Here is a 14377-nt window from a genome sequence, read left to right on the forward strand (position 1 = left end):
TGAAGAAGTCATTATAAAGAATCTGGTAGAAATTAAAAGTGCTATCTTTCATTTTTCATTTCTCATTTTGATGCTTCACAATTTTTGACTTCTAGCATTCTAAGGTTTGTTCAATATGGGGTCCAGGGATTTCTTCTCTTTTCTCAAGAACCCTTAAATACATCAGAATAGTTGTCAAGAATTGTTGTAGTTATTGTTAAATAACAAACTCCTCAATATTTAGATCATAATAAGGATCATAATGTGTGTGATATCTTGGAGACGAAGATTCAAGTGGCTCAAATTTATAGTCATCTCCAGTTACATATTTGACAACAGCTGGACTGTCTGGTAGGGTAGGTACACATGATCTGTCCATATGTCACTGTGTTCCAAGAGAAAGCAAATAAATTCTGCAAGTTTAAAGCATCTTAGAACTTGTATAGTATAACTTCCACCATGGTCCGTTGATTAAGCAATCACAGAGATTCTAGGGGCAGTTATATAATCTTCCACTTCTTACCATGAGGACTGTCAGAGAATTTGAGAATCATTTTTTAAATTGCCACATAACTTACCAGCTATCATTTATCATCAGGAATATAGTGTTAAACTTGATTATCTTATGAATAGTTGTAGTATCTCTAGTCCATTTGGAACATTTTGCTTGTACAGTTTTTTAATTAGTTGATTATGTTTTGCTAGCATTACAGTTGGATGGAGGTTGTTTTCTCTCCAACAAAATAGTTTGAGCTGATGACTTATAAGAAGTTAAAATTTCTTTTTTTTAATTAGAAAGTTTACTAAATTAAAAGATTTTTTTCTGCATATAATTATAAATCTTAAAAAGCTTTTCTTATCTGAACCAATATTTTGGGCCAGGGGTTTAGCTCAGTGGCACAAGCACCTGCTTGGTAAACACAAGATTGTGAGTTCAATCCCCAGTATAAAATAAACAAACAAACGAAAGCAATATTCAGTAGTTATAGATTTATACTGGACCATCAAAATACACCTTTCCCATTAAGATTTGTGAAACATTTGTACATAGTTGAACTCAAAAGAATGATGTGATTATATTACATAATGTTAAATTTGTATCTAATCCATGTATTACTAGGGTATAAGCACATTTTTCTTGCAACTCTTTTCGTTAAAACTTATATTTATGTATGCATATATAATCTTCAATAAAATTTTCCTCCAAGTTCATAGTCACTAACTGGTCTCGAGTTTATATCCCAAATCAGTGATTTAAAAAAATGTTAACTCAGTAACACATGTGAATTTGTTTTTTATTAATGATGGCAACACCTGTAAATATTTGGAAATAAAAACATTTGCAGGTGTGAAACCTTATTATTTTTAGTCCAGTACTGTACCTAAGGTATATATGGATTTGTAGTCCTTAAGTAGCTAAGAATTTCTTGAGATTGTAGCAATCTGCAGCTGATAGTTTGGAAACTACTCTCCTGTTGTCTTCATTTCTAGTACTATGGCTCATTCTCTGGGCTATATAATTATTCTCTGTATGGCTTATTTACCCATAAGTCTTCCTGTTCTTAGGTATACATTATACACTGTTACTTATTTAAATATGAAACACACCAAATTGTTTATGTTCCCTAAAACTTTCAGCAGCAGCTTTGTCATGTTATCATAGATAACAAAACTTTCCATAAATTGATTCCTGGTTTTTAATCCACTCTTACATTTTCCATTTTTTTTTCATCTTTAGATCCCAAGAGAGCAGGCTATTAGTAGAACTGTATGAAGTTGCCATTTTTTGTAGGTCAAATGTCAGTCAACAGATTAATAGGATTTAATCATCATTTCATGCCATGGCATTCTTGCTTATATTTTTCCATTTGCTTACCTTCACTATACACTCGATACCTACTCTTGTTAGGATTTATTTTGGTTACCTGTCTCTGATCTCACTACTCTTATTCTCTAAATTCCTTTTCTCCTAGCGCTTACTAAACTGTATTGTAATTGCCTGTTTGACCTTTCTCCACAGCTAAACTATAACAGTAGGGTGCAGGTGGATCCTTACATGTCTCTGTATCTCCTTGTTCATTGCATGCTAATGTGAAAGGCAGCTGGATGTATATTGGTCTGAAAGAGTTGTATTAAACATCTGATTAATCAAAACTAGTGGCTATATTTCATTGCTGTACATTTTGTCTTTCAGCTGAAGAAAGCAGTAGTAGTGACAGTATGTGGTTAAGCAGAGAGCAAACCCTGCATACCCCTGTTATGATGCAGACACCACAGCTTACCTCGACTATTATGAGAGAACCCAAAAGATTACGGCCTGAGGATAGCTTCATGAGTGTCTATCCAATGCAGACTGAGCATCATCAAACTCCTCTTGATTATAAGTAAGTAGATTTGCTCATTTTCTGTAATAGAACTTTATGAATTACATAGAAAAAAGTTAAGTTAAAAGAAGAATAAAATTCTTCTTGAAGCACGCAGGTAACATGGATGTTAGCTCAAAGACAACAAGAGGAAGCAAGGCAACAGCAGGAGAGAGCAGCAATGAGCTATGTTAAACTGCGAACTAATCTTCAGCATGCCATGTAAGTGAGAGTGCCTTATTGTCTGAGTCTAGGAAGTTCACTAATTCATTTTAATATATTTTAATGTGTGCCTTATCTAAAATTTCAGCAGACTCTCTAGAGTAAGCTGAAATAATCAAGGAACTAAAAATTGGTCTTTCCAACAGAAAAAAATTATTTTAAATATTAACTAGATAGCCAAAGGACAAATCTTAGGTTGATCTGTTGGAAAAATTTAAATATGAATCCTTGTTTATTTTGGTACACAGAATTAAAAAATACATTTCTGTTACATTTAATTGATTTTCCCACCATAGTAGTTCAGGCCCTCATCTCTCACCTGAACTATTGTAGTTGCTTTCTAACTGATTTTCTTGCTTCAAATTCCCATTTATCCTTTCACCAAATCCCTCCCTTTACACCTTCACACCACTCATTATTTACACTACCATTAATAATCACTATTCTAGAATAAAAATATTAATATGTAACTCTTACTTAAAATTTTTTCATGGCTCCCCATTGCCTGCTGGATAAAGTTGACACTCCTTAGCTCATGGCATGCAAGATCTTTCAAAATAGCCCTGCCTACATTTTAGTGTCATATCTCATTCCTTGGTAACTGGTGAAATAATCATGAAAGAACAAGCTCAGGTGTCACCTTAAGTGAGGCTGTGGTCATCTATGCTTCCATAAGACTACTTATATTCATATTTCTTATAGCACTTGCCATGATGTATTACACTTGTTTATGATTTTGTCCCTTTTTCTAGACTGTGAGCTCCTCAAGGGCAGGGACCTCATTTATTGCTTGTTAGTGCTTGGCGCATAAGAGGTGCTAAGTAGATGTTCATTGAATGAGTAAATGTTCAGTACTTAAGAAATTATAGTTTATCTTTGTTTTTACTGGGTTCTTTATGACAGTTTCAAAAATCATCCTGATTAGCTTTGGCTATAAAAGAAATGGACAAGAAGCAGTCTTTAGGTAATATTTTGTGTATCTCGATTGGTATATAGGGGACAGTGTGGTGATTCTAATTAAGGTTTTGAATTTGAAAGCATTGTAACATAGTATGGTATATATTTTGCTCTGTGGGTACCCTCTTTTAAAATTCATATTTCATTTTGTTGGTTTTAAAATAAGAATTTCACTTGTTTTTCTTAATAAATGATCAATTCACCACTAGTGGTAGCACATACAAATTCACTTTAGTTATCTCTGTATTAATCTTAAGAACCTCTATTGTGACAGAAACTAAGTGCTATTGTATTTGTGGATATGTAACCTAACTTGGCTAATATTGTCATCATCTCTACTTACCACTTGTTTCTATTACCATTCTATGTTCCACTTAAAACATATTCTTATTTCATGCTATGTCCTACAGCTGTTTTCTTAGCTTCCTGTCCCAACACTCCAGAATTATGTGACATAATCATTTGGTTTTCATCTCCCCTTTGGAAAGTTGGCACTGATTCTCAAGCAGTGGTGGTGAATTTTGGCACACGTGCCACAGCAGTCTGTTCGTATCATTGACAGCTTTAAGAAGATTCACTGTCACCACTCTAGAGTGTCTCATTACTCAGTATCATTCATCATTATTTTGTTTGTACTTTAATTCCAAATTATATGTAATCTTCCCCTAGACATCTACAAAGGATTATCTCATTTAAATAACTGCCATTCAAGAATTTCCTTTGATTTTGTTGTACCACCATACATAAGTGGTCTGTTTAGGATTTCAGAATATTTTCATTTTACAGTGATTTTTCTGTGATGGTATCTATCCTGTATTGAAAATACTTCCACATTCTCTTTTTTTCCTGTAGTTCATATCACATATATCTTTCTTATACTCCAAATGCAGGTTGGATTTATTGTCTTTGGTATCATGTACAAAACATATATTCCTTCATAATTGTTTCCTCAGAATATAGTGAAATAACCTTTGTTAATCAGGATTGTTAAAAACATTTTCTGTGTATTTATCCAGGTAGCATGGATCAGATAGCATGTGTTGTTATCTTTGTATCTTTTAAGATAAAAATAGTATTGTATACATTATAAACATTTAGTAAATAATTACTGGAATTTTGTTGGGTCTTTTTTTGACTGGAGGGATCTTTGGATAACAGAAGGTAATGTTGAGCAAACTGGAAAACAAGAAGTCATACTCATTTACACTATTGATTTGGTTATTTAATGCTGATTTGGGCTAATTTGTGAACTTAGTTTATTTTCCCCATGATTATATAATAATAGAGTTTTTGGTCTTAATTTTATTTCTTCTGTATGTCTTGGTTTTTTGAGTTTCATAGGGCACAAGAGTTGAAGTTTCATCATGATTGTTGCCAATTTTTTCCTGAGATATTTAAATCCTTTCAATGTATCTTTATAGCACTTGATATATATAGTTCTATTATAAAATTTATTATTTTCTCATCATTAACTGTTTATCTATTTCCCTTGGTAGACTGTGAGCTCCAGGTGGGCAGGAATCATGTTATACTTTTACTCCCGCCTTTCCTACCTTCCTTCTCCCTCTGTCTTTTTGTTTTTGTTCTTTTTTCTTTTTCTTTTCTCTTTCCTTTTCTTTTTTCTTCCTTTTTTTCTTCTTTCTTCCATAAGACCCAATATAAATTTGTCCGTTTAGGCACTATATAAATGAATGATTGAATGCATGCTTAATACACATTAGGAACTGAGTGATTGATGGATAAATTTAGCATTATATGGAATGAAAAATATATACATATATTCTGAAAATGTTATTTTTTGTTCTCTTATTTATTACTTTGCATCCAGTCTACTTTCAGAAGGGATTTGAGGTATCTTATATGTTCCCATGTGGAAAGTTCTCATTAAACCTTGTATGTGGGATATCAGGACTATCAAGCTAAATGTATCAAAGTAATGTAGAATAAACATATTTCCTTACAAGGGAACATTGGATTTTTGACATCATTGATGACATGATCAATGCCTAATCATTCTCCCTGATCTTTAATTCCATCATTTTCCATTATACTTGAATAAAGAGAGCCACATAATACCTGCTTAAATACTAATAGTCATCATTGGTTCAGATCTTGACTTTGTTTTATATTTCTCTAGTCGGCGTGGTACAAGCCTAATGGAAGATGATGAAGAGCCAATTGTTGAAGACGTTATGATGTCCTCAGAAGGAAGGATTGAGGATCTTAATGAGGGAATGGATTTTGACACAATGGATATAGACTTGGTAAGAAAGTTAAAGAAGTAAGACTTTTAATTTGGTCTTTTGGAAATAAAGTTGGATATTTATTAGAGAAATACTTGCTACGAAAAGTATTTTGTGCCAAAAATGTTAAGCAAGTTGCTAGAGGGTTGGGTATATGAGATGGGACTGAGCAGTGAATAAGGTTGGTGAGGGTGGTAGATCTTAATTTAAGATGATAAAAGTTGTTCATTGAAGCCAGGTGTAGTGGCACACACCTGCAGTCTCCATACTTGGAAGTCTGAGGCAGAAGAATCACTGCGTGTGTTTAAGGCCAGTCTGAACTACATAGTAAGACCCTGTGTCTCAAAAACAAGGGCAAAAAATCAGTTGCCTTTGAAATAATTTAGAAATAGAATTAAAGGATATACATTGCTTATCTCAATTTGTTTTCAGAAATCAAATTATATTAATGATTACATATTAAGTCTTTTAAAAAATATTTTGAGTGAATATGCTAAATAACATGGCACCTTATAAATTTCCATTTACTTGCCATTATCCAAATGACATTATTTACATGGTGTCATCCTGTTACTGAGACAAATTTCCATGCCAGAAAATGAAGCAAAATTACTTACATAGAAATGAAATATATATGTATATGGACATCTCTTAATAATTGTAAATTATGATTAGGGCTTAGAGCATACAAACTATACCTACATGTTTTACTTTGCCAATTATCTCAGTCAACTTTGTAAGTTAGATTGAGAGGACCTGAGAATAGTTGTGCTTACACAGTTCATAAAACAAAAGTTGAGACTTATTGTTCATTAAGTCTGTGCCTTTATTTTATTTTATTTTTTTATTTTATTTCAAGACAAGGCCTTGCTATGTCATTCAGACTGGGCTTAAACTCACTTTGTAGTCCAGGCTGGCCTCAGAATTTATGGTGATCTTCCTGCCTCCTCCTCCTGAGTACTGCTATTATAGGTGTGCCACCACCATTCACAGTTTTGTGATTCTTCTTTTTAGTACACCATAGTGTATTCTCTTTAAAAGAAAGAAGTAATCAGATACAGCTTCTCTTTAGTTTGGTGTCTTTCAAGGAAAATTATTTGGCAAAAGGGACTTTTAAAAGAAAAATTAAAATAAAGTTCCTAGATTTTTGTGTTTCAGAATAATTTTCTACAAAGGAATGTTTTTGGACTTTTAAACATTGTGTAGTTTGAGTACACCGTATTTGGAATATTGTATACTTACAGTCATGTAGCCCATGTAAATATCTAATGATAATACAGATATTTTCAGTTACTCTTTTGGTTGTAGTTAGAGCAAATATCAACTTACTTTTTTTTTCCTTAGCCACCATCAAAGAACAGACGAGAGAGAACAGAACTGAAGCCTGATTTCTTTGATCCAGCTTCAATTATGGATGAATCAGTAGGTTTAATTTAAATGTACCCCAAGACTGCCAAATCAAAAGTGTAGATAATCCCCAAGTTTAAGGGCGAAGAGCTGGGGCAACATACTGAGAATTGATGAAAATTATTGGACCTAAGAAAAAAGAGGTTGGCAGGCAGGATTTCAGTGGGAGAGGAGGGCCAGTGCAGCAGTGGTAACAGACGGAAAAGTACCTTTGAATCCTTAGCCAACTGGGACTTGAATGTTGAGGAATTTAGAAGTTTCCTGTAGGTTTAGATTTGAATTGTATTTCAGAAAAATTTCTTTGGGATTTATGGGTAGGTAAAATGAACGGAAAAATAAAAGCAGTAGGAATTTGCATAATGTTTTTGATAATACAGAGATCCATTGAGATATCTAGGATGACAAGTCTGTTACTCCCTTCCCCCCACCCTTGTTTATTACTGAGGCTTTTAAGTTCTTTTTCTTAAGTACTTCTGTACTGTGTCTTCTCTGATAGTGCTGTGCTTCAGTTATGTGACTGTTGCAGAGCCTTTTAACTGATCTTGTTGCCCTAGCCTTTATATCTTTATATCTTCTGTGGTATTATCTTTCTAAAATGTACATCTGGTCTTTTCACTTAAAGTATAAGTTGTTTTTTCCTTGTCACCATTAAGAAAAACTTCTTAATCCTTAACCTGGCATACAAAGTCTTTAGTAACCTAGCTCCTTACTACCTTAACTTTGTGCTTTTCCTTACATGTATCCTGTGTTCTGGCCACATAAAGTGTTAGAATTTCTCTCCAGTGTGCTACATTCTTTGGTGATTCCGTGCCTTTGTATATGTTTTTTTTTCTCTGCCAGAAATATTCATTGCTTTTTCTTGCTAGTTTATTCTTTCTTCGATACTCAATTTTAACATTATCTGTGACATTTTTTCTGACCTCTCCAGATATTTTATTTTCTGCTCCTTTCAACACTGGCTATGGAGTTTCATTATGGTAATTACCAGACTGGTGTGGTGAGATAGGTTATTACATATCTTGGTCTCTCAATAGACTGAGCTTCATAAAGCAGTGCACATAGTAGGTAGTTTTGTCAAATGAGTGAGTCCTTTAAATGCCCTTCATTTTATTTTTTAGTGTCCTGCTTATTATAATCTTTCTTCCTAAAACTCAGTACTTCTGATGACTATTGTACCATCCTGTGAGGCAATATTTCCTCTTGACTAGTCCCAACCTCATAATCTGCTTTCAGATAGCTTTTGAAAATAATTTTACTCAACTAGTTTACACTAACACATTATATTTAATAAGGTCAGTTATTTGGCCTAAAACTCAGAATATTATAGAGCAGGTGGTATGGAAATCTTTAAGTAGACCATGTTAGGATATTTTAAATAAATATTTCTCAATATCTAATGTGCCTTTGAATCATCTGGAAATCTTATTAAAGTGTAAGTAGATTCAGTTTTAGTAGATCTAGATCATGACCTAGAATTTTGCACCTTAACTTGTTTTTACATCTATAAACTATTCTTTGAGTTTGAGTATGAAACATTTAATACACATGCAACCTGTCTTACCCAGAAGTGAATAGTAAAGTAAGTGGTTTTCTGGATAATCTAGTAAAGTAGTAAAATACATCTTAATAAAACATGAAGGTGTAGCAATTATGAAGGGTAAAGGAGAATCTTTTCAAACAGGTATGATTAAATACATTAATTCAGCAGTTCATCAAGCTGAAAGTTGGTGCTAAAATGAATAAGACACTCTCTCTGTCTCTAAGGATTGAATATTGTAATATACCTTGTCTGTTACTTTAAAATGAAAAGTACAAAACCTAGTATTTGAGAGCTTATATGCCTGCCACTATATGAATCATAATTTATTTGTGAGAGTATTAATTTAATGGCTGTTACTTTTGATTTCATAATCTTTTGTCTCTACTATTTACGCTTACGAAAAGTAAAAGAATTCATTTATATGAAAACATCAAGTAATTAGAAAATTAAAATGATTAATTAAAGTCTAAATTGATATAAGCAGTGAGAAATCTCCATATTTTTATGTATTTATTTATCAGCAGGACTTTAAACATGTTTGTTTAGTCACTAGATTTGCAAAAAGGTATTCTTCAGATAGTGAGAATAATGAAATAGCAATATAAACTTTTTCACATTAAGCATTTAGAGAAAACCATAATCTGAGGCTAAAAAACAGGAACCTAATATCATCATTTACAGCAACTTTATGATTTTCTCATATATATTACTTTATTATAGCTGAGAATCATTTTTTAAATTTGATAATAGTTTAGCTGCCACTGTGACTAAAATAAAATGAGCATTGTACTAATAGTTGTAGTTTTACAGAATTCCACATGATGGCAGCAGTCACATAATGAGTGATCAGTAATTTTTAAAAGTTTTGGGTCCGTAACTGTATTTTTTTTTAAGTTCATCTCAGGTTTTTTTTAAAGCATGAATACCCCATAATGTCTTGATCATAACTTAAGAATGGAGTGAAGAAAAATTTACAATATAAAAATACATTTTCTATAATATAATAAATATAATTTATATTGTGAGTCATTAAAATAGAAAAGTTGAATTTAAATCCTTTAATGCCCAGTTCTAAGATTCTCTGATTCTAGGTGTCTTAAAGCACCTTGCTGTAGATACATCAGTATCTGAATAAATCCTAAGTATATCTTTTGTAACATGATTTTCACATTATCCAGGAGTAGCAATATAAAAACTCTTGAGTATATAATTTTGGGGCTACATATACATGGGAGTCTAGATTTGTAGTATAGTTGATTTTACATATGAAAACAAAATTGATTTCTCCCATTGTGATAATTGCTGTTTTCTGCCAGTATTTGTACATTTAAGTATATGCTTAAGTGTTTATTAATGTTAACATCATAAGCAGGTACAGTTTATTCAAACAGAAAAGAGAGTCAGTAATGCTACTGCCGTGTTTATTAATGTTAGCATCAGAAACAGGTACAGTTGTGTTCAAACAGTAAAGAGAATGTCACTAATGTTACTTCCATGTTGAGATTCTCTTATTAGACCTACATGTAGTATAGAATTGGTAAAGCCTCATTATACGGAGCTAATTTAATGTTCTAGCAGGAGAATCTAGTTATAACTAGCCTATATAAAATGACAAAGGGAATTTCAGGAATTCTGCAAAGAGCTTCATTCATCTTTATACCATACTACACCAAGAACTCACTAATTTAAAATTTTATTCTTTCACTAAACTTCAGACTTTTCCTTGCCCAGAGTCATAGTGTTTTGGCTACAAGACACTGTTAAAAATCATATAGGTCTTTTTCATGGAAACATCCAAACCATTAAAACTCTTGATTTTAACCAAAAGAGAAGAAACTTTTTGAAGGGGGCGGGGGGAGAGAAGGACAAGGGATATGTAGTACGGTAGTTATATAGTTAATGGAGGGTAAGATACAGTTAATGGAGGAGTAATAAGTGGAATGAATGAATCTTTAGTTTTCATCACTGGGGATCCAAACAACTTAAATTGATAAATCATTACAAAGAGGCTACATTCAAGTAGTTACTTGTTTTCCTGGTCTGAAAATGCATAATTCCTTCAAATCAAAGCAGGTAAAGTTCTGGCTTTAAGTGAGATTTTTCTTACGGATAAGTGATCTTGTGATCTCAATCTCAGCTCATTTCTGCTGGATTAGACAGCAATTTTTTACCTCCTTATTATAGTATTCTAAAATATTTAATTGGCATAAGTGTTAAAATTTTAATTGAAGCGCTTCACTTAGTATATATGCTAAAAGTAATATGCCTCTCTGATTTAATGAACAAGGTGGAGTCCATCCATTATATGCTAATACTTTTTAGTAACAAGTAATTATTAGAATTTACCTAACATTCTTTACTTACTGGAATGTATAGAAAAGTATCAATGCTGTGTAAGTCATATTTTACCCTTTTGCCTTATTTGATTTCTCAAAATTTATAGTTGTTACTCATTAACTCAGTTTTCTAAAAAAAAACTTCCTATTGTCTATATGCTTATGGTGTTCTTTGATTTTTTTTCTGCATGTTAAAATACTTTAAAAAAATGGTACCTTCGGAGTGAAATGGATATTTCTAAAAGACTTTGTTAACTTCTTTCGAATGAACTTATGCCAGAAATTTTTGTCAAGAAGCATGTTTGTTTGTTCATTCCATAAATGTTGAGAGCCTATCTATGTTTAGGATATTAGGGGTATATATAAACATAAGTAAGCCAAAGTTCTTACTCTTAATATTTATGAGGTAATTGGCATTTTGATTGGTCCTGATGTTACTTCAGTAATGGTCACTTTAATTTTGGAATTCCTTACCTGAAGAGAAAGGAACATTTTCAATGTTTTTTTTTATTAGGATGTTATTTAACATAGTATTAGTAAAGTACTAATATAATATTTACAGATATTTTATAAATAAATGAATGACTATTTTAACAACTTTTTTTTTCCTCTCTCATTAGGTTCTTGGGGTGTCAATGTTTTAATACCAGTACACAATTAAATCTGTGGTGAAGTCATTTTCTAAGTGGAAGAGGAAATTTTAAAATAAAGTGTGGTAGATACAGTGAAATTCTGTACAGATTTTTCTCTAAGGAGAATATGACATGCTTATGCTTACCAAGATCAAGTGCATTGAGGGGCAGTTTTGTTTGCCTGAAAAACATAAAGGACAAGTAAACAATTTGATGATAAGCTACAGTTTTTCTTAGAAAGTAAATATTTTATTTATGCGCTGTTAGTTGGCTTTTAAATCAATTATTTCATGCTTTTTTAAAAAAATAACTATTAACAATCTGAAGAGGCATTTGGTACAGATAAGAATCCTCTCACATTTATTTACTGGTTGTACTAAATAATGATGACCTCTGCTGGATTTCTGTTTACATCCAAGAAAAAAAGTAAGGATGAATTGTTCCCTGACCCTGAAATTGTAGGATAGAATGAATTGTTTTTAGCATTCTAAATTTAAATGCTTAAAACATCAATCAATACTTTGTTTTAAATATTGTAATTGTGGAGAAAAGTTAAACTTATAAGCAGAACTTTTACAATTTTTTCATCTAAAATGTATTTTAAGATATTTTTAAAATCCAAGAGCTTCTCTATACTTTTCAGAACTATCCAGATGTAGTGTACTGCCAGAAGGTAACCAGTCTCAAACATGCTTATCCCACTATCAACCCTGAAAGTTTGCTTGTCCTTTAAGATAAAAATGTAATGTTGTGATATTCCTTCCAGTAGTGCCACTGTATTTTGTCTCCAAATAAAAGAAGCTTATTGTAGTATGTTTGCAGAAAAATTCTAAACAAAAATATACAGCTTATTAGAGTGTGGGAATAGGGATCTAAATTTTAAATAAAATTATATATATATATAAATTGGTGCTGATTTTATAATTGCGCAGTTTGTTTAGTTTTTTCTTACTTTTAAATTCCAACTTAAAATTATGAGGTTTCAGAAATATATTGAAAGTTTAACAATGTTTAAAAATAGAAAAGCATGAGTGTTCATGCTTTAAAATGATTTTTAAATTTGTATTTTATATTGTTTTATCTATCTGTCTTTGCAAGCAGTCTTCAGGTTAAAGATACTTCTAACAGGTTACAGTACATTTCCTCTGTATGTAAATTAGATGGGATAATAGAATTCATAACCCATAATATTCTTTGAAAGCTAAGCTTTAAACTTCATTTTATGTCCTTTCACAAATGAATTAGTTTAAAACAGAAAGTGGCTATTTGCCATTTTGACATCAACTCATTTTGCGAGGCTTAGGCAGCTAGACATCGTTTAAAACAAAATATTAACTTATATCACATGTGTATCTATCTTTGTCAGTCGTCTCTCAGTTCTTGAGGTTATTATTTTAATCATTCCATGCCTTAATATGCTTGCAATACAAGAATATCTTCAGATGGGTGAATACCAAAAGGCTTCCAGTTTTTAGAGTCAGAAATCAATAAGCATTGGGCTGTGGTAGCCAAAAACCATAGGTTAGCTAAAAGACCATAATAAAATACAATTATTTTATTAAATCATGGTTAACAAATGAAACCGGACTTGTCTAACAGATTTTCCATCAAAAAATATTGTTATGTGCAAAAGTATTGCATATGTTGTTTTACACCACTGCATTTACTAGAACTGCTGAGAGGACTGTATATATGATTTTAAACCTAAGTTGATTTTTTTTTCTCATTCTTGAGGGGAGTACTTCTTTGTGAAAGCAGTTCTTACAGCTTTGTTTTCAACCAGCTAAAAATGTTTTATATATTACTCTAACCTGTTGTCCTCCACATTCTATTGTCCTAATTGTACTGTTTTCTGATTTGTATTTATGTCTTGAGACAGTAACTTTTTGAATAAAAATAAACCTACAGTATGTTGTACGTTTTATCTCTTGTAATCAAAAGGGAAGGGTGACTCTAAATGATTTACTATCAGTTATCTATATCTATTACATGTGTTTGGGAATATTTATAGAAAACATCACCATTTTATATTTTTAATAAATCATATTTTTAAAGAGACTAAATCCCCAATTGGGTTATTACTTTAAAAAAATCTATAACCACTATTGCTTTAATTTTTATCTGATGGGGGTTAAACACATTTTGAAATGTCTACATTGTTTACTCAGGACATATTTTGATACCTACTTTGTCCCAGGCATGGGTTAGAGGTCCTTCCTTCATAAATTCAATGCAGGAAACAAAACTTATAATGAGAGTGCTGAAAAGGAAAACATCCAGGGAGTGAAATCTACCTTAGATAATGGGCTATGGTTTGGACATAAAAGCCAACATTTGAAAAAGAGTTTATTCTTACTAAAAACTCAGTCTTGAATGTTAATAACATTTGCATTTGCTTTTTAAAATTTTTATTTATATTTGAGACAGGCTTTAGCTATGTAGTTCTGCCTGACCTTGAATTAACTATTTAGTCTAGGCTGGGTTCAACCTTGTGGCAATCCTCCTGCCTCAGCTTTCCAAGTGCTGGGGTTATAGTTGTGTGCCACCACAGCAACTGATTGGCATTATATTCTTTAAAACAGTCCTATCAGTGGACGTTGTTCATTTAGGGTATTTTTTTTAGATCATATGAGTCTTTAGTTTATTCTTTGGTGTTTCAGAACTGAGTATCTGAAATGATACCAAATAGTTGGTACTA

The 14377-nt window shown here is 31.9% G+C and overlaps 1 protein-coding gene across 9 annotated transcripts in view; it reads left to right on the top strand.

Annotated features, from left to right (window-relative positions):
* Positions 1-14377, top strand: part of Stag2 (STAG2 cohesin complex component) — a 171269-nt gene that overhangs the window by 121181 nt on the left and 35711 nt on the right. For 6 of the 9 annotated variants that reach the window (XM_063246369.1, XM_063246366.1, XM_063246371.1 and 3 more), the window contains exons 30-34: positions 2174-2363; positions 2454-2564; positions 5659-5785; positions 7109-7186; positions 11668-13589. In XM_063246369.1, coding sequence (XP_063102439.1) covers positions 2174-2363; positions 2454-2564; positions 5659-5785; positions 7109-7186; positions 11668-11691 — 530 coding nt within the window. In that variant the 3' untranslated portion in view covers positions 11692-13589. Of the gene's footprint in view, positions 1-2173; positions 2364-2453; positions 2565-5658; positions 5786-7108; positions 7187-11667; positions 13590-14377 lie in introns of those variants that run through there. The other 3 variants (XM_063246372.1, XM_063246373.1, XM_063246374.1) reach the window with 2 other exon arrangements.

Source organism: Cavia porcellus, unplaced genomic scaffold (assembly GCF_034190915.1).
Source record: "Cavia porcellus strain 051 isolate PalLab524CR breed Dunkin Hartley unplaced genomic scaffold, mCavPor4.1 scaffold_3, whole genome shotgun sequence".
NCBI classification, from domain to species: domain Eukaryota; kingdom Metazoa; phylum Chordata; class Mammalia; order Rodentia; family Caviidae; genus Cavia; species Cavia porcellus.